This window comes from Uranotaenia lowii, chromosome 3 (genome assembly GCF_029784155.1).
Source record: "Uranotaenia lowii strain MFRU-FL chromosome 3, ASM2978415v1, whole genome shotgun sequence".
In the NCBI taxonomy this organism is placed as follows: domain Eukaryota; kingdom Metazoa; phylum Arthropoda; class Insecta; order Diptera; family Culicidae; genus Uranotaenia; species Uranotaenia lowii.
Genome location: NC_073693.1, coordinates 89,534,485 through 89,559,484, shown reverse-complemented (window position 1 = coordinate 89,559,484; position 25,000 = coordinate 89,534,485). Strand labels below are relative to the sequence as shown.

General features: G+C 36.8%; 1 protein-coding gene across 1 annotated transcript in view; it reads right to left on the bottom strand.

Moving 5' to 3' along the window:
• Positions 1–25,000, bottom strand: part of LOC129752381 (uncharacterized) — a 260,154-nt gene that overhangs the window by 89,092 nt on the left and 146,062 nt on the right. The window contains exon 2 of the mRNA XM_055748172.1: positions 12,786–13,844. Coding sequence (XP_055604147.1) covers positions 12,786–13,361 — 576 coding nt within the window. The 5' untranslated portion in view covers positions 13,362–13,844. The remainder of the gene's footprint in view (positions 1–12,785; positions 13,845–25,000) is intronic.

The window sequence follows — 25,000 nt, the reverse complement described above, 5'->3', positions numbered from 1 at the left end:
ATTGACAATAAAACTTGTTACAAGGTCAGTTTTGAAAATATGTTTTGACGCATATTGTGCTATCAAATTTTGTTTAATTTGGGTTTAGTTTTCCACCAACAGTCATCTTCCTTTCGCTGTATGAGAATGACCGTTGTTTTGTTTCAGACGGAGGACAATCATTGAAAAATTTTCATTTAAAGTTCTTTGGAGGCCTTAAGATCTGAAAGCATAATTCAAGTTCTCAAGCATATCTTATACCCTTTTTTGGAGAAACTGGATCGTTCATGTGATGACTCCTGCAAGCACGGGAATGTTCCCAAGAACTTTGCTAAAACGCCACATAAATTCTCCCAAATGTCAGATTTTGGTTCCATTATAATTATATGCAGATTGAACTCTAATCGCTAAGACAAATTAGGCCGGGAAAAATATCAGTTTCTTTTTTTTATCAACCTCCTTCTCCCCATCGATGAAAATTTTTAGGGAGGGGATACAGTACCGTTCATAATTGTATAGAAATTGGAAGCAAGCGCACTGTCACTTCGACTTTGAACTTCTATAACTTTTTACTTTGATGATATTTATTAATCAAATTTTTTGCGTTAGATAGATCAACTATCACAATATTATATTTCAAAATTTGAGCTTTCTGGAGTTTGTGGGGCTTTTTTTTTCCTGTTGGGGAGAGAGTCCACTGCGACCATTAAGTTGATCTATTGTGGTATTACCCCGCGTTGTTATTTTAACTTTGCTACACACTTAGAAAAATCCTCTTATTTTTACATGCAAGAGCATGGGTAGAAGGGAATCGGGTAATAACACGTGAAAATACAGTTCATGTCATGTAATTCCTCTTGACATTACTTGACATGTAAAACGAAATCACATGTAAATTTTTTCAACAAGCATGGTGTGTTTTGTTTACAGTAAATTTACATTTCAATTCATTTTCACTCAATTCTTATTAGAATGAAATCGTTCATGGATCATTTGGTTTCAAATAACGAAATAAGACATATACTGCATATTAAACCATTTATTGCACAGTTCTTAATAAAATTTAAACGTGATTGTTATGACTGTGACACATTTGAAGAATTTTAAACTGTTTTCAATTAGCCAAACGGAGAAAGATGCCTCAAGTAAGCCGGATTTCAGGGCGCACTCGATGAAGCTGCTTGTGAGTCTTTTCGCACTAACTATATTTTCGCAGCCACCAGCAGATTGAGGTAAGAAGTCCAAACAGGAAACATTAGCAAACCGATAAAACTAATCCACTTGCAGATTTTATCCGGCTTTGTCGCATCCCAAAAAAGTACTGCTTGGCTAAAATTCTATATAGTTTCCTCGGACTTGAGCTCGGAGTTTTTTACAACCGTCATTATCGACTTGCTAATCGGGGAATAGGATGAAAGACAGCTGATGGACTTTCCTGCAGCAGACCGAAGTATAGGTGTCTTGTAATAGCCATCTCTGTGTGCCTTATTCAGATGCCTCAATAGGCCTGCAGTTACGGTAGAAAAGATTTCCAATTCTGTAAACATAGTAGAAAATAAATCATCAGAAAAAACATCCAATAATCAGACAGTACTCTACTTTACAACGGGAGTTGAACAATGGTATAGGCAGACTCTACTTTAGGATTTGTTCAAATTAAAAATCTGTGAGATTATCGTGACGAAATTACCTCAAATCCCTGATCGGGTCAAATATGACGCTCTTGCTATTGCGGTAGCGTACACTTGAGGGTGGTTCGCAGCATCCTAAAGAACAGGTCTTTGATTTCTCGACTCTGGAGTATCATTCAAACATCATGTCCAATTCCGTTTCCAAGGGCACTGAAACGATTGGTAAGTTTAATTGTCCGTCTTTAGATTTCATAAGATTTCTTATAACTTACCCAATTTCCAAAATTTTCATTTTTTCGGCATTGATTCTCGCTTGACCGCGTAGCGAATAATGAAAAACCACAGGAACTCCTGGGCCGACCCGGTGCACAACCGTTGCTTGCTCGAGAACGCACAATTCATCTCGAGCGGGATGACGCTCGGCGTTATTCCGCTCCACATGTCTGATCAGTTTGGTGTATTCTATTGGTTTGAGGAATGTAACGTTAATCTTTGGGGATAACTTATTACAAAAAGAGTTAAACGTACCAGCTAGAATCTTGAAGTCCGTGGTAGTTCCCCACTCGGGTATGGCTTAGGCACCGAATTATTGAGTTCATGAATCAGGTACTAATACTATTCGAGTCTCAGAGTCCTCCGAAAACTAGAAAGAATAATGATAGAGGTTTGAAAACAGGATCCTAACCCATCAACGATGGATACTCACCCTCCTTCCGGCTGTCTACGGTCCTCCGGCAAAACGAGTTTTTGTAGTATAGGGGAGGACGAAAGTGACGAGCAAAATAATGTCCTATGCGACCCACATGAATATTTCGGCTATGCAGAAAAACAAACTGATCCGTTTTTATCTGAAACTGTTTGAAGCCAAGGTAATACGCTTATGAGAAAAAAACCAAAGAAACAAAACAATCTCAAATAAGAATATTATCCAAAGGGCTTAAGCAAAATGCAAAACATGGAAAAATCTTGAATAAGTTTCGCTGAGCTATTAGCAATGTTTCAAACAAAATTATTTGGAAATGAAAAATTGAAGTAGGTATACTATTGAGTACTATTTTGAATAAACACCTGAAAAACTTTTTTTGTTGCTATTTCAATGCTATTACGAATGAGCAAGGAAAAGATTCACATAAAAAAATGAACATAAAAAAATATTTTAAACCACTCTCGACTGTTTAAAAACTGAGTGCCGAAGTTTGACATCCGCAACAGCAAGATATATGTACATACCAATGTTCAGGTATAACCTACCGCTGATTCTTCATTGTGTTGTTTATGCTTGTTGCAATGAGTGAAGAAGTATTCTATTTTCATATAAATATTTGTTTAAATGGTATACTCTCAGGCGATCTTAGAAATCAACAGTACTGTTCATAATTTTATATGAATCATATATTTTCTTCAAACTTTCTATTAGAGTGAGATAGTTAATATCTCACTGTCTGACGAAATTGGAAAATAAAAATTGAGTAACATCAGTTCAGCGAAAATTTGAATATTGGACTTCTTTCAGTTAAACTTAAACATTTTACGTATGACCCAACGCATTTTTTGTCAATTTCAACGACAGATTATTCAAAACTTATCGATAAAAATATCTGCATTCATCGCGGCTCAGGCGCTATGTTCACATTTTTCTCTTGGTAACGTTTGTACTGTACTATTTAAGAAACTCTTAGTGAAATTTCATTATTCGTTTTGAAGGTTTTACAGTTTCATTAAAAGATGTCTAAAAAGTAAAATTTTCGTTGAACTGTTTCATCTCAAAACCCAAATATTATATTAAAGTAAAAATTTTGTCAGATAAAAAAAAGGTAGTTAATCTCCCTATAAATATAAAGTTTGGAGGAAAAAATATCATCACAGAAAATGTTATGCATGTGCAAATTTTAAAACCTGTGTGCATGCACACAAATTTCTTCAGAATTATGAACGGTGCTGTATGTAGCAAAATTCTGAATAATGCTCTACCTAGTTAATATTCTATTGCCGTTGGTTGGTTTTTTGCTCATATACAATTCTGCATACGGTAAAATAAGAAATTTTCGACCATTTTTACAACCGCCGGAATCAAGTGATCAGTTCAACAAACTCGACAACGTCTATGGTGAAATTGGTCAGCATTTTGAAGCTGTTGTGATCGTCGTACTGGAAGCACCGGAGCCAATACCCGTCAGCAGGAACTTTAGAGCCCCAGGAAGTCTTCGTTTCGAACGATCCGTATATCGAGCAGCTGTTTAGAAGGGTGCATAACACGATTGATGTGCAGCTCCAAATGGGACTCCGGTACAAAGCGGGACAAATGTTTTTCTCAGTTGAAATTAAAGGCATGTTCCCTGGGCAGACAAACGCTGCTGCTTGCTGGTTCACCTGGAAATTTCTTTCAAATCGTCACCCGGGAGAGCCTCGATGTTCAGCAATTGTCCATCATCCTCGACACGGACTGCCTTCCTACTTCACTGCCCGATTGCCGCACCTACCTTTATCATGTTGTACCGAAAGGGTCCCCTATAACTGACCATTTCCGCCATCGAATCGCTGTGGTACGGGGGTGCTTTCGATTGGGGGCTGTACCGTTTCCTGCCGCTTACGGGGCACCTGCTCGGTGTTGATATGCATCAAGAAGAACACCGGTACGGCTGACTGGAGGTTTGTTAGAAAAATTATTCATTATCCACCAATTTTTTTTTTTCAAAACTGACTGGAACTGAAAAAGAATCTACTAGATTTACATATGTAGGAAGATACAACTTTATTTCGCTTACCTTAGCGCTTAAAACATTGCAATTGCACTTTAAGTGCTTTAAATTAGAAAGATTTTGTTTCAGCTTATGTTTCTTACCATAACTTACAACGCACCATGAAACTTTCCGTGAAATAAACATTAAGCAAACTGCAATCCTAACACTGCCCTTTGTTGTAAATGTTTCTTTCACTTACCGTTACAAAGCTTTTAAGTATGAGATGTGATTTACATATTTCACTCTAAAACACTCATTTCAATTCGATTTCACCGAGAAAATCGTTCATTACTTTTCCAATTACAAATGGATGACATTCTGCAAAAAATATATCTGTAGATTTACAATTCACAATAAAATACAATGTGAACGGAGGTTTGCATGTAACAAGCTTTATAATTACATGAAAACACCCGATTCCTTTCTACCCATGTGCTTGCAAGTAAAGTTACGTGGATTTTCTAAACTGAAAATATTTGTTCGTGTTTTTACATGTCTTTTCGAGCGATTTTTATTTTCTAGTTCAAAAATGGAAAATTCCGTGCAACGTAACATTACATTTTTTTTTCTGTGTATGCTACTTGACACCCCTGCACTATTGGTTGAAGTTGCAGTTGTTTACCGGTAGCACTACGAGCACACACATAACTAGGTAGAATCTCCAAGTGCAATCTAAGTTCCCTTGAAAAGATCCATCCACATGCATGTGCTGCATCATTGGGGCGTACAATTCCAAAGTATATACGGCTAGCATTTCACTAATGCTAAAACCGCCAACCTTCATCATACTATGTGTGCCAGGTTATGTCACGACCGGGATTCGATCTCATGAACGTTGGCTTAGAAGACAAGTATGCTATCCTCTAGGCCACGATCTGCTGGCTGTGGGGCTTGAGAAACAATGATTCTACGAAAATCGGACTTTTTGGACTTTTCTCAATCAAACTACAATATCTCTGAAACTACGCTAAATTTTTTATTGAAATTTTGCACAATGATTGTTGAAATATGAAGCTAGCATGTCTGAAGTTTTCAAAAAAATCTATCGATGAAATCAAATGTTACGTGAGGTGCAATATTTCAGGCATGTACCTAGAAATGCGATTTCTATAGAATTTTGGACGAATGTTTCCATAGGAAAATCATATTCTCTGTTTAACAATCAGTAAATCTATTGCAACCGAAAAATCACAACAATATCGCGAGATTCTGATTTCAAAATACAAATAGATCATTTATTCCCTTTTTCCATTTCTTCATTGCTTTTTCCAGACATTTTTTGTCTGATTGGTTGAGGAAACGATATTGTTCTCATGAATCTTCCAAAATTCTATAGAAATCGCATTTCAAGGTTCATGCCTAAAATATTACACCTCGCGTAACTTTTTATTTCATCGATAGAACTTTTCGAAAACTTCAGACTTGCTAGCTTTATACTTCAACAATCACTGTGCAAAATTTCAATAAAAAATGTGGCGTAGTTTCAGAGATATTGCAGTTTGAATGAGAAAAGTCCAAAAAGTTCGATTTTCGTAGAATTACTATTTCTCAGGCCACACAAACTCCAGAAAGCTCAAATATTATGATATAATGGTGTGATAATTGATCTATCTAACGCAAAATATTTGATCAAAAAATATCATCAGAGTAAAAAGTTATGGAAGTTCAAATTCGAAGTGACAGTGCGCGTGCTTCCAATTTCTATACAATTATGAACGGTACTGTATATTTAAAGTAGATATTAGATAGAACTTTTTTTTGTGAAAAATTGGATACATTTTTCGAAAATCCAAAAAGTTGAACAAGTGAAAGTCAAAATTGTATCACCTTTCGTATTCCAGATTTTCCCAAATTTAACAACTCAATTTTCCGATTTTTTGAAATTTAGATGGTATGCAAGTAAGCTGCAATCTTTTCTCCCCCTTTCGTGGTGATTCAACTCCAAGGGACAAATGAAGATTTTCTAATTTGCTCTGACTATAATCTTCATGATTAAAGCGAATCTGGGAAAAATCCGTCACATAAAAAGTGGGTGACGCTCTTTTACTCAAGTTAGGCGCTCAATGGGGCAATGGTGGTGATTGTTCCGGGCCCTCGGTTTAGCCCTCACCCCCCACTGATTAAAGTTCCATAAATCTAGGAAAATAATTAGTCAAGAAAATCGCAACTAAATTATTATTATACAGGTAAGGGCCTGCTTTGAAATAATATCTCTAAGAGCTGGTTCTCTCGTGTGGAAAGTGGTAAAAATTTTGACATATGTAGCACATTAGGAAAATTTTACCATGTAGAATGTTTTCAAAATCTTTGGGCGTTGTATTTTTTTTACAGCACTGTTTCTATTTCTGCCGTATGTGATAGAAATATTGCTATTTTTGCATCACAGAATTCGAGAATACAACACGTGTTGTAAAATCTCTTGAAGGCCACAGATCTTTAAATGGTCAAAATTTCTATCACTTTCTCCCAACACCAGTGAACTTGCTCTAATAGTATCACTATAATAGAAGTTAAGGGAGCCCCTTGAGTATGAATATCAGAGTATTTGCCGCATTTTGTTGGCTGAGCAATGCTCGGTGAGCATATCAGCACAATTTTTTTTTTCAAAACATGATAAAATGTTTTGTTTGATTCTTTTTAACAAAAAAAAATTGGACTAATCTAAGCAGCATCCGGTGATAATTATAAAAAATCTATGCAAAATACACCTCAAACTTTCATTTTTTTTTATCGAAGCACGTCAGCAGCGTTCAAATCGTTCTTCAAACTTTCATAAAACAACTTAGGAAAATATAGTTTTCCATTTGAGACAGACAATAGTATGCTTTACTTGTTCACTTTGTTTTATAAACCAGGGTATGTCCGGAAAAACCCAAAAATCTGGGAAGACCACATTAAATATTACTATCTCGTATTTATTGAATAAAGAATGTATTTTAGGAGCTCTCAGCTAATTAACACCATTATGATTTGAATATGACATATTTTCTTCACATTTAAATACCTAAATGTTAAGGTTTTACGACGACTTTATAACTTTATCTTAAATTTGTTGAATAAAAAAAATGGTAGGTAATTATCAGTTTTTGAAAGAAGATTTGCAGTGCAGAAGAGGTAGAATAAAAAAAAATCATCTCTCATTTTCATTAAGTACAAACATCCTTACAATTACAATTTAAATTGCATTAACTTTCCACTCAACCATTATTTGTGAGGAATATGCAACTTATGAATAAATTCATGTTAACTCAAATTAACTAAAAGTCTTTACGTTTAACATTCCAAAATTTTAATATTCGGGTAGATACCGGGTTTTAATGAAATTTAAAAAAAATTGAAGAAAGTAAAAAAAAAACATTGAAAATTCTTCGAAATTTTGAAATTAAATAAATAAAATTGGGCAATCTTGATTGCACACTTGCAGTTGTTATCTTGCTCCTGGGTGTTAAAAAAACGAGCCAGGAGCTAAATTTGAATACCGACCAGCTCCACCATTTTCCAATAACTGCTTTGGTTCTGATAGCAACTTTGATTTTCTATTTTGAGTTTGATCTTAATTTTTTATTTGTTTCTCGAACCTTGATTTGAAATTATGATTTCTATAAGACTCTGAATTGTGGGTTTGAATGAAGTTCGATTTCAGATTTTGAATTTTATTTTAGAGCTCTTATGGTTCCTTGGAATTCAAATTGATTTCTTTATTTTTTTTTATTTCAAATTGGGTTTCTGAGTCTGAAATTTGATTGATAAAGGAAAATGAGGACATTTAATCCCATTTTCTTTTTTTCATCATGCCCATTTTAAAAAAAATAGCAACTTACCGCTCTTTTGCATTTTCTGACAGCGTGTAAAAAGTTTCTATGTTCTAAAAGTTGAAACGATATTTGAATCCGTAGATGAACTTGAAAGATTTTCGTGGAAGTAAAGAAATTGCGATATTTTTTTAGTTAAGGAAAATTTGAGCCTTTATTCAAGGAGACTTGATCCTTTATTCCGGGGGCCCTAATCCTTGGAGGCTTATGTTCATTATTTTTTATTAAAAATGATCCGAAAATTGTTCGAATTTTATCAAATTTATGTAAATTTTGTAAAGAATTGTCCTTTATCAAAAACGGAAAAAGAATACTTTAAATAATCTCATGATATAAAAATATTGGTAATGTCCCAAATTTAATTAAAATCCGTTTGAAATCATTCAAGTTCTGTAACACTTTACAATGAATTTGTAATATCCCTTGTTTATCCAAAGAAGAGATTTTTAATACAGTTCTTCATACAAACATGACAAAACCTTTCAACAAACATAATGAATCATTTAATTGTGTTAAAACTTGTTTGTTGAGAAATATCGATGATGACATGCATTGTGTTATTTACAAACCCTTTTTGAGATTTGGATTTGCTATTTTTACGCTTAATTCTTGAGCAGAATTGAATCTAAAAAGTTCCATAATGATGAACTGTAATTACAAAGTTTCAACATTCGGAATTTTCATTCAGATTCACTAGTTGAATCACGAATAAACAATTGAAGAAAGAATTCGTATGAAAATCAAAGATTCAAAATTCAAATAAGAGATTTCCGTTTAAGGATTCTGTTATAAAATGCACTGTTTGGTTCATGATTTTTGGGAATTTTTGGTTTGGAATTTGGATTCAGGAATCGATTTCAAATAAGTGATTAAGAATTTTCATTCAGTTTCGAAATGCAAAAATCGGATCGGAAAAATTATAAATTTCCAAAAATAAAACAGCTAAAGATAATTTTTTTCTAAAAAACATTTGAATTCATTTTCAAAATTACGTTCTTTAAAAATTCAAAATTTCAACAAAAAAAAATTTTACAGTTTTTTTTGGATAGAATAACTTGGAATGAATCTTCATGTTCAGGAAAATTCAGCTGGAAATATATTTATTGTATTGTTGTTAAGCATTATATTTTCAAGTTTTCAAGAGTTGAAAATAAATCTGATCTTAAACCCAAACTAAACCTTTTTCTGTTATTTCTTACAATTTGATACTTTTTTCTCAATTATTTTTGTTTCAAATGAAACCTTCAAGATCCCTCAATAATTTTTTCAAGTTTAAAAAACTGGAAATTTTTAGGACTTATTTTTTAAAGTAATGACTTTACATGAATAACTATCAATATAACATAACTCAAACCCGAATAATAAGATACTCCTAATATAAGGTTGCCAGATTGCCTATTTTTATACGGGTTTGTCTGGATATTTAAAACAAAATTTGACAAAAGTCTGATCCGGATTGGTTGCCTAGATTTCATTGAAAAAAGCACGGATTTTGCCCGGATTAATTCGCTTTATTTGCCAAAAAAAAAAAAAATTGTCTTGTATTTTTTTTATTTATGCGAAATTTTTAAGCAAGTTTTATAAATATAATCATGAAAGATTTTTTGAAAGCCTTTATTACGATTTAAAAAAGAGTTATTAGGAAATTTTTTTTTGTGTTTATTTCTAGGTTTTGACGAAATTATCCCGGATGTTGCCCGGATTTTTGATTGCTCAGATAAGCTCCCTTTAACTCAGAAACGCATCTTTCGATGTTTAGTCTTCTCAGTTTGTTATCATCACGTTTGTTACATCCGCGTTTGATATGTAATGATAATGCTTCTAAATAAATTCTACCCGCTCATTTTCAACATCTTTTCATCTAACCTCCTATACATCTATAAAAATTTCATAATCTTTAGATGTCCCTACTAAAAAGGACATCACTTTTCACTGATAAGGCCGATAAATTAAAGTAATAAACATAAATTTCAGTGATTAATCCTTCATAAAATTTAAACCTAATTTTTATGTTCTTGGAAACACTTTCAAACAATTCTGAACGTTTTATTATCCAGATTTTATTTTCAGAAGAAAGTTTTTCAAAGAAGAAAAAAGCATTTTAATCCAGCAAAAAAAGTTGAAGATATTTTTGTTAATTTTTGAATTTACTTTACAGAGGTGTGTGAAAAAAACCAGCGCTTTAATCCGATGTTAATTTGATTCATTATCAAAACAATAAATATGCATGTGAAGTGTGTAGCAAAAAAAAAAGAATATAGTGGATTTTTTTGTTGAAATCGAAATAATAACATCGCAGGAAAAAAAAAATTTTTCCCTTAAAACGTAATCAAGTGCACAACCATTCGAAAAACACTTCCATAATATTCTTCTTCTTTTATTACCCACACACCCATTTTTATAAATATAATAACTAAAATAAATTACATGGGTTAAAAGCATTTTGCACACCACTGTTAGCCCTCTTACAAAATATATCAAAAATATCTAATTGAAAAAATTTTCCTAGGCATCAAATCATTTCTTATTTTTACAGTGTTGTCAGAATTAATAATGATTTTAAGATAATTCATCATAAATTTTAAACTTCAAGGCCTTTGAGGGTCACCTTAGAGTTGTCGAACCAAAATGACATCTGACACAGTTTGTTATCTCGATGGGACCATGATAAAGAAGTGGGAGCAAGACAATTTTTGCCTTTAAAAACTTCCGTATATCTAAGGGCCACCCTAATACGCAACTTCCTAGAACGAAAGTCGTCTTGTTATTATTAAAATATGAAATATTTTATTATATTAAAATTTGGTTAATCACCTGGCATTACCAACTCAAAATTGATCAGGAGGAAAAAAATAAATTATATCCAGATGAGATATTTTGATACTAATTTTTTTCCTATCTAAATGAGTTATTATTCAGTACTCGTAGGATGTTACAATATCTCAAATTATATCAAAAAATCTAAGCGATCATAGCTAAATTATATCAATTTTAGATATGCTCTTATCAAGATTATATCTCATTCAGATAGCATAGTTTGATATTGGACAGAACAAAACCTATCAAAATTATAACTTATCAAGATATATGTGCTTCGAGAAAAATTTCTAGTCGAATGTCAATAAACCACATTATATGCTAAAACCATGCTCCATTTTTGGATTCCCAAAAATTGGATTCAATTTTATGGATCTGTTGAGCGAAACTCATTAATTCACGGTTTGGGCCTTTCATTTCGATGTCCATTTTTCATAAAAAGTATATCAAAATATGATATAATCGTTTTATTTTAGGACAATCCGAAAAAAATCTTTATCATGAAAATGAGCTCAACCCCATTAAAGTCTGTCAATCAGAATAAGATATAATTCAGTTTGGAGAAACTTAAAATCGAAAATTTAGAGTACTTAATTATAACTGAATCAGATGTAAATATCTTAGTGAGATACGTTTGAGTTATTAATTTGATATGCTCTCCTGATCGAGTACCCAATCCCGGAAATAAAATAAAATAAGTAATGACAGGCTATTCAAACACTCTGATAATAATCTGCTGCTATTTTAATGTTTGTTTTGAATACAAAAACACAGTTGTCAATTCCATAGTACGAAAAAATTATCTCAGAAAGGAGTTTCTAATTTTTTTTTTCTTTTTTAACATGAGAAACAAAAATAATCCAGGTACCTTCATAAGAAATTCAAATCTTTTAAATTTATATGCAATGGAAACAAGAACAAAATATATAATAAAAAAGTTGTTTCACTCACCTAAAAAACTCAATAAGAAACAACCGTATAAAAAGTACCGTATAAGAACAAAATAGGCTGTCATATACAGTTGCGTTCAAAAATGAATGAAATCGCGTGAAGCTGCGCACTAGGGTGGCCCAAAATTGTACTACGTTTGGAATTTTGGGGGCTCAAACTTCAAATGATAAATTTATGTGTAAGAAACAATATTTTATATTGCGGCGACTCAGAAAAATTATGTTTAGAGGTCGCACTGGTTCAATTTTTGGAAAAAGGCAATTTTTTTCGAAATTCTGTCCTAATAACATTCTCAGTTCTTGAAAAAGTTTCAAACATGTGTCTCTTATATCTTTTAAATTTTCTTTATTATGTAAATTTTTAACTTAAAATTTAAAGGGACTGTTTTGGATTCTCAATTTGTATGTATGATTTTTAAAATTACGCAATACTATGAATTTTTGTAAAAAAAGAATTAAAATTAACAAAAAAGTGCACTTTGGATTAAGATTTTTAATCAACATTGAATTCAAAAGATGCGCGACGTTATGATGAGCAACTTTACAGAAGAAAGTGTATAGCTATGACTTGTCATTTCAAAGTAATAGGACCACAAAGTAATTGGATCCACAGCATAATATAAAGCAATTCTTAGCAAAAATTTGAAAATTGTGACTTTTTTCCTCAGTGAAACTTGAATTACTTTGAAACTACAGCTATGAAATTAAAGCTATGGACTCTTCTCTTGTATAGACTAGCTCCCCGGTTCTGTTGCTGTGCAATAAATTCCCCAAATGACTAAACAATACCAAACAAAAATAGACTAAACAAAACAAAACTTCCAACATGTACACAGTTTCTACGTTGATGCTCACCTTTTCTCCTGCCAGTCCGGTCCCAACGGAGCCACCAATTCCTTTGCCAACACTTCCGGGACTACTTCCGCCAATTCGCTGTCCACCGGCATTCAGCATCACATTATTCGCCAGCAACTGGCCTTTGGAGCCGTTTTCGTGACCACCCCCACCCAGAAGGGTTCTCCCACCCGAAACATCCCCCTTTCTCCCATCCCCTCCACAACTCATGACGGCCGAAGCGGAACCGGAAGTGGCAGCTGATGCTGGTTGATCTACCTCGTAAACACTATCCTTGCGACGCTGCTGGCTGTTGCTGTTATTGTTGGACAGGATACTCGGAGTGCAACCCATCCCGACATGGGAAATCTGGCTCGACACTTTTGCCGCAGAGGGAATCACTCGGTGGCAGGAGGAAGAGGAGGAGGGTTTCGTGGTGACTTTTGGGCCCGTCGAGTGGTCCAGCTCGTGGCCGGCACCTTTGCTCAACCTTTCCTGGTCCTCGTGGACTCCCCCTTGCTCGTCGTAGTACGGATTCTTCTTCAGCACTTCTCCCACTCCGCAGAATCCTCCACAGCACAGATCATTGAGCCACATTCAAGTAGCGCTATGGGCATTTCTGGCCAACCCGATCCCCAGGATACACTTTTTGCTTCCACCAACCCACTCACATTGACTCAGCCGTCAATCAATGGACATCATTTCTATTTCAGCCCCGGAAGCTGTTATCAATCGAACACCACAAAGACCTTCCTTTTTCGAGGAAAAGCTTTTCAGCTCATTGTTATTTTTTCTACAAATTTTCTTCCTCTGCTTATGATATTTCCATACCAAAACCTACTCCAAGCTACCCTAACGAATCTCAGAACAGATTTTCGGTGAATAATTTCGCGATTGTAATAACACTTTCCAGCACTTGTCGAGAGATGACCTCACTCACTATACTATAACTCACTCACACCCAACGGCAGCAGTTTTTGCTTGCCGTTTTCTTTGGTCGTTTCCAGACTCGTCAAGTAGGAATAATTTTCACGCAAAAAACAGGAAAATTGTATTACACTGATGTTGTTTGTAGCAGGGCTGTGGAATAGCAAAAAGAGAAAAATGGAAAAAGCGTGCTTTAGTACATAAAAAGGCAAAATATCAATTATCATCGAGTTTGTTTCGGTGTATATGTTTTTCTCTGGTGTTTTTCCGGCCCCAAGCCCAAGCCCCAACTACCCACCACCGGAAAACGCATTAATCATGTCCGTCATCTCCTACGCTTTTGCTGGGCCTCGAGAGGCTCGACGGATTCCATGTTCCCGACCTACATACTACAGTGCGAGTTTTATGGAGCCATTAGAGGGGGCGATTGCTATAAAACGCACTAGTGGGAAATAAGGGTTTTACGCGCCACATTGAATGAAAAGGATTTTTAATCACTTATCATATGAAATTTGAATTGTAACTGTCTATTCCATTAGAGCTAATAATAATAAACGCGTATTTTGCTTTCAGTTCATCTAAAGTTAACGGTAGGTACCATGCGAGCCAGGCCTGTAGGTGTTTGATGTTGGATGTTTGTCTTTTTCTAAATCCTACACCAAACGGCCTTTTAGTCATGGCGGAAATAAAGTCAAGTTTTTAGACTTACACCCACAAAGTAGACTTTACTTCAATAAAATAATTATTGGATTATAATTCGTTAAAATTAAGAAATTTAAAAATAATAAATTTGAAAAGAAACAATTTTATTAACGAAAAACAAAAAGGGTTTATTCGTCACTTTGTCATATGACGGCAGTGATGATCCCGGAGGTGTCGAGGCAGTCTATCAGGTGTGACTGGAATTTGGTCAGCATGTCTTCCAAAGGCAACAGAATCCCAAACTGCCTCAACTACCCAAACTGAATCAATATCGTTAATTATGCTCAGCTGAAGAAGCTTCATTGATCCATTTCGAAGCATCCTTGACCATGTCTTTCGATAGAAAGGTCATCCAGCTGATTGCTTCTGAGTGTGCGAATATTTTCCCGATGCCAACTGGCGGGGGTGGTAAAGATACTACTTTTAAAAGAGAACTTAATGGGAAGAAGGAAGATTTATCCTCAATTTTCAATATTGTTTTATTGTTTAAATAGATGTTTCAAAACCATCTGACATAGTTGTCTTAATGATAAACTGAATTTGGAGGTTTAGAGGATTCTCTCAAGGCAACTCCTAAAGAGCATATCGTACAAATCTTCTTGAATTGCTTCAAAATGCGCGATCCACACAGCTTCAAATGGCCACTACACTAGGCTTGCAGATTCAAATGTTGAACGAATCAAACAGCAGTACCTATAGAGATCGCAGGCAGACAGGATCAGTGAATTCTCTGCTTAAACGTAAGATAAATCCTAGCATCCGATTAGCTTTCTCGATAGTTGCTAAGTAGTGGTGCTTAAAAGTCACATTACTGTCTAAAATAACACCTTTAGATCTTTAATTTTGTCTACACGAAACAATTGTTCGCCCAGAATTGTATAATCGGTTAGAAATAGAAAGTTTGTCTCCTACGTCCAAATGTTATGATACAACACCTAGCAACACTCAAACCAAAAGGTAGACCGACCTACCACCAGTTCACAACTGTATCGAGGTATTGTTGTAATTCGTGACAATCAGTTAGGTTGTTTATGGTTAAAAATATGTTCTGATCATCCGCATACATGATTCCTCCACCTCCAACAAGAAGCATGCTTATATCATAGCAGAACAGCGTAAATAGTGATGGGCCCAAATTACTGCCTTGTGGTACCCCTGAAGTTAGAATGAAGTCGGTTGATTCAGCGGAGCCAATTCTGACAGTTAAACGACGCTTTGTTAATTAGCTCTTGATCCATACAGACAGTGTTTCGGAAAATCCTAAACGGTGTAGCTTTTTGAGCAAAATTTCGTGATTCACTGAATCAAACGTGGTAGAATAGTTTAGTATTGTTGTTTATTAAAATAAATCAGCGGTTCATATGTATTCTTGAAACAGTTAAAAAATTTCCCCGGAACACGTTCCTCGAAACATCGATGTCGAAATGCTCAGAGAAGCGATTGAACGTTTTCAATAAACCGATAAAGCCGCTGTTTGCTCCATAGTTGTTGAGACGATTAGGAAAAAACGCTGTAAACTTTTGCCCCGATTTCCAGCTAAAAAAAGCTGAAAAATTCAGCACTCCAATTTTTTGCTGGAAATCAACAATCGGTTTTCTAATTGCTGGATTTTTCAGCATTCGGTTGTGTTCTTTTCGTTTTTGTTGAAAAATCAGCAGTCGGTTTTCAAATTGCTGGACTTTCTAACAATTAATCTGGTTTGCTGGAAAATCAGCAATCGAGTTGTCAAAGTAAGGTGAGACTCTTTTTTGTGAATTTTGGTTTTATTAATATAATTATTTTTACTTTCCCCTGTTTTTCAGAAACCAGACATCAAATCAAGGGTGAGTTTTTATTGGACAGGTAGATATATGTTTCATAAAAAAAAATCTAATCGAAACAATATTTTAGGTGGCGGATGATCAACACTTTGGCACAAAGCTGCCACCCAGAGCCGTTGTTGGAATAAAGCAAAAAAAAGTAATTGTTCTGAAATTAAATACATCCCTTATTGAAAATTGGGGAAAAATAATTGTTTTTATTGCTAATGTTCGCAATTTTAATTTTGAATTGAAATACAAATTTGATACTGAATACAGCCGGTTGTGTTGTGGTTTCCAGCAATCTGGATTGCTGATTTTCCAGCAATTTACATTGCTGGAAACCAGCTTTAGTATTTGCAGTTTTTTTTTCAGCAAATTGAATTGCTGCAAAGACAGTGGGACAAAAACCAGTAAAATTTTGCTAATTTCCAGCAAAAAAAAAAAAAAATCTGTGTAGAGCTGCAAAAGCTGGTTTCTCAATCCTCGGGGACGCACACTGAGAGGAATGGCCTCCAGCAAAACGGGACAGTCAACTCTGGACGTTAATAGATCAGCAACAATTAGAGCGCGCGTAGCGTTTCTGCGGTCTTGAAGCGTATCTAGGTCTATGAGGCGATTCTCTTAGCTTGGTAAACGGAACGGGTCTTGCCAGTTCAGATGAAGTAAGGCATACCGCATGAAGCGACGCTGGATAGCCTCGATTCGCTTAGACAGGGTTCTGGTAGAAAGGGCACCGAACAGCTGAAGCATACTCGAGAATGGAACGAACTATACAGCAGTAAAGACTTTTCAGGCAAAACACACCTTTGAAGTCTGCTCTGGGCTGGTAGTTCCACCTCCTCGTGGTCCAGAGCGGGAACGTGTCTGCAAGTCCGGCATATTGCAGATGTACGGCCAAGAGAACTATCACTAAACCCACTAGAGGCCGTCGAGGGGTTGCCAAACCCACGCGGAAGAAGTGGTACACCCGGGTACTTAGGTACTAGTACTTGGGTGTGAGGATGAGGGTCCAACACGCGTTCGGGGGGTCATGGCCCTGAAATGCGGACGTGACCGGAGGGAGAGCGATCGCCAACTAGTTTTGCGTTTCGGTGGGTAAAGACCAGTGGTTGTTTATTTGGTTGAGAATCAACGCTTTACTCGAAAGCAAAGGTTGCTTTGAGGCAGCGAAAACGACAAAACCGATTAGGGGAAAAGTTCATATAACGCCCCATGTGGCTAATACGCGCCACTCTTGTTCTGAAGAATCTGAAACATTTTAAGCCTGCAAAATATTACCAATTTGTTTTAAATGCTGTGATTGGTCATGGCAAGTATGAATTTTTCCTTAAAATGCCCCTGTGTCGTGATAATTTCACAATTTAGGTTTTTCTTCATTTCGATCTAAATTTTAAAACACTTTTAATAAGGTGTCACCAAGCAGAAAAACACGAATAAGACAATATTTTCTGACACATCGATAGAGGAGAATCTAAATTATGATTTTATGCTAAAAAATCATACTGAACTCGCTAAGGTATGCTTTTCATGGGTATATTCTATCACGGCCCATGCGCTCTTTATAACGCGCCAATCGTAGTAGGCTGAAAATAGCATTGATTTTTCAAAAAGGCCAATTTTCATTGAAAATGAACAAAAAGTCTAAAACCATATGTTGAGCGTTAATTCAGCCCAAAAAACCTATTTTTCATTTTTTGTTAAATTTCTATTAGTCCATTTTGATTTTCTTTTCAGTCAAAGTGTCTGTAAGTATTGGTGTGTTTTCGGTCTTCGGCTGCTTTCGGGTATGTTCGGCTGCTAGGCGCGTATTGAATACACAGCGGCGCGTATTCGCAACACAGTTTTGTTCTGTGGCTTTGAACATGGTTTTTAAAAATCACGTTTTTGAAGAAACTATGGTAATTTGAGTAATGAAAAATCATAGGAATTTGTAGAAAACACTTTTCTTCAACGATTACACCCATTTTAAACACAATTTGTACGTGGAATACATAGAAAATCAGCGATTCGCTTAGGTGGCGCATAATAGGGCATGTTCCCCTACATTCGAGGCAGCGAATCCAAAAAACCAAACGAATGTCTCTCACTCATCTCCTGTTACCAGAGATGCCAATGTGCCTGATTTTTCAGGCGTTGCCTTATTTTTCGAGGCTCTGCCTGACAACCTGATAAGCCATTGATTTTCCCTGATTTTTGAAAATATGCCTGATTTTGCCTGATTTTTTCGAATGTCATGAAAAATGGGTAGTAAGGAACTGGAGTAGGTACCATAGCTGAAGTGAAAAAGTGAAAATGTGGCTGAATCAAAGCAATCGAAAGATTCCCGTTAATTCTTATTGAAAAAGAGAATTGAAGGGATTGCTTTGATGCAGCAGAATTATTCAACTAAGTAGGCTCACAACACATATTGGAGTGAAAATGTGAAAATGTGGAGCGATGACAAAAAAAAGGTTACGTAGCCTGATTTTGCCTGATTTTTATTTCGCAAGTTCCCTGATTTTTAAAAATAAATGTTGGCAACCCTGCCTGTTACATTCTTGAGGGAGCCGAATTCAAAAGTCACAGCAAACCCGATTCTCCTTGTTTGTGCCTGGATCGAATACCCGAGGTTTTTCTACTGTTGCTATTATTGCACAGCAACCGCACGCAGGCAGCTAATGTTTTCGTTTCTTTTTGCTTCCCCCACCTTGCTCCATACGTTGCGGGCCTATGCAATGCAATAAGTTCGGTTGTTGTCGTTGTTGCCTCAACCTTTGCGGCGAGGTTGAAGATGTTCTCCTCAACGACAGCTATCGGCTTGAGTCCATCAAATTCAATAACGTAAATGAGTAGGGGAAAGGTTTCCTAAATGGGCCTATCGAGTTAAATGACCCTACGGCTGTTTGATGAAATGGTTGACTAGACAGCTTATCTGACCAATGCATTTTGAGGGTGATACGCTTAGAACATAAGGCAAGAAAGAATTTTATGAATTTACAAATTCAAAAAAATTTAAAAAATCACACAAGGTTTTGATACATTTTGATGTAATATTTCGACTTTTAAAAATTATACGTAAAGAAGCTTAAAACAAAAACTAGGATGGTTTTTGTTTCTTATTCAAATGAACTTAAGAAATTAAACATATTTCAGCTTTTGTGGAGGTTTATTAATGATTATATAGTGGAAAAATAGAGTGTTTTTGTATGCCCCCATCATGTTTGTAAAATGCCTTTATCCTAAAATAACAGGTTAAAAAGAATAAATAAATGATTTTTATCATTGAACCTTCAAATCTAAGCTCTGAATGACATCTTAAGAGAGAATTGAAGATCTAAAACCTGCTTTGGTAAAGTTTTTCTTATAGATAAACTGCCTCCATAGTATGGCAACCCTAACTTTTGTTTTATTCCATAAAATTATTATATACATAGATTTTTATAAAACTTCAGCTTTGTCGTACGGAAATTATTACTTTCTAGCAGTTTCAATGAAATTATACGGAAATATTGCCCAAAAACAGAAATTTTGTTCAAAACATAAATAGGCGCATTTAGCCCGCACGGTTTGAGGTTCGGCATTTTAGACAACACTTATAATAAAATCGTTTTCTTGGCAACAGAAGAAAATTTTAACATAAAAACTACTCCAATGTATAGAAAACAGATGCCTGCACACGTGTATATATTTTTTGTACACATATTCGATGTGATATTTGATTAAATCAGTGTTCTGCTTAATAGGCGCATATAGCCCGCTCCTCCCCTATGTGTGCCTCGTCTTCTTCATGCATCATGTAGCAACCGAACGTTGAGAGAGTTCGTTCGGGGCAGCAAACGAATAGTGTCTCTCAGAGCAGATCCTCCTCATGGGGGGAGGTTTGAATGAATGTATATGTATCGTCTCCTGTATTACTATGCGAGGCCTCAAAGCGTGTACTTTGAGAGCCTCTGATGAGAAAATTGGTGAGGAATTCAATCACTGGTAAAGACCCGACTCGAAAAACGTGTAGATGCGCAAAGTTGTGGCCAATGGTGGACCGATCACTTGGAGACATGTTTTACACGTCAGTGTCAGTGAGGAACAGTTTTATGCCGGAGGTGTCAGGGTTCGACACGCGTTTCTGGAATTGATGCGCCCGAATCGCGAGTGCTACCTGATGTGGGCATTCTACAGCTCGATTTGCGCTTCGGGGAGTAAAGCACCCGACTTGAAAATTGAGTAGTCGCGCTGAGTGGTGACTTAAGTCAACACTAGAGAGTTTAGAGGAGCCTGATTCCTACACGTGGCTTAGGACGCTTGCCTCCTGACCCGCGTGTTCGAACAGAGAAAGTCGTCGACAACTCGCTTTGTGTTTCTGGACTTCCTGGACTAGATCCACAAAGTTAGTAGTTGCGCTACATGGGGACCTCTTTCCCACGATGAGATGTCGGGTCCTAAAAGGTCATAGGAGGGGTTGCGCATCGAGTTATGTTAGAATGAGGTATTGCTGACAGTGGATTCGGAAACGAGTATTGCCTTGGAGCGTACTAGCGCGAATTGACCTCCCACTATTGAATCAAAGTGTGTCAAACAGCTCGAGGTGGGAACAAAAGTCAGTGGCCCCAGGTGGACTTTATGGCGTAGAGGGTACAGTGTTCCTTAGCATTGTATCATGAGTCGTCAAATTGCGCCCATGGACCTAGAGTAGCAAATTGGGGGAACGCGGTGGCTCGTCGTGCCTTGGAATGCAATCCGTAAAATGGATTTACCACCTGGGTAAACAACTAATAAAAAAAACACCTTTGAAGTCTTTGGCCATGCGAAATAAGAATCCAAAGTTTTTGGATGCTTTGTCGACGATATAGTTTGTGTGAGTCTTAAACTCCAGTCTCGATGTCCTCTTGGCCGTTTATGGTGTGAACGAGTTTCAAGTCGTCGGCATATGCAAGTTTACATCTTTAAAATACAGAGTACATCATTAAAATGTATCACGAAAATGAATGGTCCTTAATGAGTTCCTTGAGGCACACCGGAGCAGGCAAGAAAATGATTTGAAAAGGAGTCACCAATACGAACGGATAACTTTCAACCCGTTAAGTGACTACGGAACCAGTGCAGAAGGGATCTACAGAAACCCAAACGTTCGAGCTTTGCGATAGCGGTATCGTGGTTCACCTTGTCGAATGCAGCAGAAAGAACAGTATCTATATATGGCGTCAGTTTGGGTTTTCATAGCAAAGCTGTCTTGCACAAAAGATGTGATAGCGAGTAAGTTAGTAGTCGTGGATCGTTTAGGCATGGATGAACCCGTGATGATCGTTGGAAATTTGGTGCTTGAAGAACGAATTAATGGGTTCCAAGATAACCAATTCAAACAATTTGGCTATCGCGCATAGAGCTGAAATTCCGCGGTAGTTGATAACATCTCTATTGTCATCCTTTTGTGAATAAAAAACATGTGGGCTTCCTTCCACAGTGATGGAAAGATTCCAACATCCAGCGATGATTGGAAAATGTGCCGAATAGGAAACAGCAAAAGTGGCATAAAACGCTTCAAAAAAGTAGCAGGTATACCATCCGGGCCTATAGATGTAGAGTTTTTCAGCTTAGCTGTCGCTTTCGATATGGATGCATCGTCGATTATGATCCCGTAAACGAAGAGCCTGTAGGCAAGATATTTCTCACAGCTCTAGCCAGTTGCTCAGGAGAAATGAATCCAGTTGTAAAAATGCTAGAGAACTTATCGGCAAATAGATCACAAATTTTGGGAGCAGAGTTCACTGTGTCGCTGTTCAGGAATATGTGAGACGGAAGCCCTGATTTTGTCCGGTGATTTTTCATGTGCTTCCAAAAAGATTTCGGACTGCTTTTGAAATTCTGTTGAAGCCGATTAAAATAATACTGGTAGCAACGCTAACAGGCTTTCTTATAGGCAGAATTCAGTTTGAGATTTTTTTCCTTAGTAAAGAGGGACTTGTGCTTGTTGTAAGGTTGCGTAGTGCGCGCTGCTTAGCCGTTTTAAGTCTCCGAAGACTTTCAGTAACCCAGGGGGTCCGTAGATTGGTTGCCGTGCTGCATTTCGGCACATGGCGATCGATGATATAATTCAGGATGTTTGCAAACGTCTCTGCAGCTGCATGGGGATTAAAGAAGTCGGACACAGCTACATACATAATCAATAGATTACAGGAAGAGGGATATAGCTTCGAAGTCTATGTTCATAAAATCGTGATAGAAAGATGCGGTCTTCTTTTCTGAGGCATGTATTTTAGTGATATCAAGTGAAATCACTAGGGCTCGATAATGCGGGACAGTTTTAACAAGAGGAGCAGGAGCTGATTCAATCGGCGAATTCTTGATTTCTTCATTCACGAAGCAGAGATCAAGCATACGGCCGTTCTCATTTCTAATTTTGTTGATCTGTCGAAGAGTCGCGGTACTCAAGGAGTCTAGGAAGATGTTGGAGGATGCCGAGAATGAAGATCGAGCAGGATCCGGAAATAAAAAGCCGCTTGGAGAGGAGCACCATTTCAAACCTGGTGGATTGAAGTCGCCGATGATGAGTATGTCGTCTGCCGGAAAGCAAATCGAGCTTACTTCAAATAAGGCAGAGCGAAAAAGATTCAGCTAAAGCCAAGTCTCCAAAACGGTCAGGTGGTACGTACACTACGCACAAGTAGAGTTTCCGATCACCGAAATCAATGCAAATCCAAACAAGATCAAAATTACCCTAGAAATCGTCTTTAATTGGCTGAGCTGGGAATGTAAATTTCACGGCGTGTAAAACTCCACCTCCAGTAGACTTTTTGCTGTTACGAGGAATACGGTCGCAACGGAACACTGCGTAATTTGGGCCGATAATCTGACTAGAGAGGGCCCCGTCGTTGATCCAGGTTTTGGTGAAGGCAATGACGTAGTAGCAGGAACATGAAGTCGCCAACAAGTATTCAATCAAACAACTATTAACACTAGCGACGTTTTGGTAGAAAATGTTGAAGGATTTGGACGATTCCAACGTAGCGCGGGATCGACTATCACTGGAGAGCTGAATTCCATCACGCAGGGAAAAACACTTAGTGATATCATACTTGCCAGAAAGCGCTGGCTGGAGAACCCCTTCGCCAGTGACGAACTCAGGGCCGGGACGAACACATTACAAGGTAGGATCTCCAAGTGCAATCTAAGTTCCCTTGAGAAGATCTATCCACATGCATGTGCTGCATCATTGAGGCGTATGAGGCGTAGGCCACGATCTGTTGACATACTCTCGAACGTAAACAGATGTATTCATTTTGTCAGTGTTCACGAATGGCTCGGAAAGCATGCCACACTCACATATGACTTGCCAAACCATTTCCTGTATACCGAATTTTTCGGTGAAAATTGATGTCTAGGTCTCGTCAATACTTTTTGGCCATTCCGAATAGTCTTGGCCTTTTTTTTACGGGTTTTTGAAATATTTAGGATGCAAGAGAAAAAGAAAAAATAATTTACAAAGTTTCCTTCAAATTCAATTATTATCAAACAGAAAGCTGACAAAATCGCTGATTATTCAAAGAACTACTGTGTGTGAGAAGTGGGAAAGTATGTAAACACTGTCAAAAATGTTAACAAAGTTCGAATCAAGCATTGGAGTGAAGCACATGATTGGCAACTACGTTTAAGGGGCATCAGGGAAATCAAATCTCATACCAGAATTTTTAATTTTTAATTAGCGAAAAACTAGGTGTCGATCGCTGAAATGTCCAAAAAATGTCTCCGATAAGCTGAAAGTGTTGCCTCTTAAGCTGTATAGCCGGTATCATGCCTATGAGACAGATGATTTTTGATGGGCGACAACACTTATGAAAAATCTTATTGAATCCTATAATCTGCTTGTGGCAAAGTCCTCAACATATTAAAGTATATATTTATTATATACTATTTGCTGGTTGTTTTGTATAAAATATAATGATTTGCAAAAATTTTGATATATAAATATTTTTTTTTTCAATGTTTTTAAGGAATCATCATAAGATTACCTTCATTTCTTTCATAGAAAGTAAATATTTCGATCAAACAAATGGTTTTTGAGATACGCACATTTGTAACTGTCTCATTTCTAAAAGAACTAAGCTTTACACGGAGTTTGAAATTAAACTGCAAACAACAATACCCGGCAGAAATCAGCTGTTCAAACGTCATCTGGGATGGGTAGAGTTGTTTAAAAATCGTTTTATGACAAAATGAAACACCGTAAAGGGTGATACGGTCAAAATTTGGTGAATATCAACTTGAACGTGTTTCTTTCAATTTTGCGTTTAGAAAACCTGTGTGTGTGTGTGTGTGTGTGTGTGTGTGTGTGTGTGTGTGTGTGTGTGTGTGTGTGTGTGTGTGTGTGTGTGTATGTGTGTGTGTGTGTGTGTGTGTGTGTGTGTGTGTGTGTGTGTGTGTGTGTGTGTGTGTGTGTGTGTGTGTGTGTGTGTGTGTGTGTGTGTGTGTGTGTGTGTGTGTGTGTGTGTGTGTGTGTGTGTGTGTGTGTGTGTGTGTGTGTGTGTGTGTGTGTGTGTGTGTGTGTGTGTGTGTGTGTGTGTGTGTGTGTGTGTGTGTGTGTGTGTGTGTGTGTGTGTGTGTGTGTGTGTGTGTGTGTGTGTGTGTGTGTGTGTGTGTGTGTGTGTGTGTGTGTGTGTGTGTGTGTGTGTGTGTGTGTGTGTGTGTGTGTGTGTGTGTGTGTGTGTGTGTGTGTGTGTGTGTGTGTGTGTGTGTGTGTGTGTGTGTGTGTGTGTGTGTGTGTGTGTGTGTGTGTGTGTGTGTGTGTGTGTGTGTGTGTGTGTGCTGCGTATCGAAGTTTTGCTTCGAGCTAGT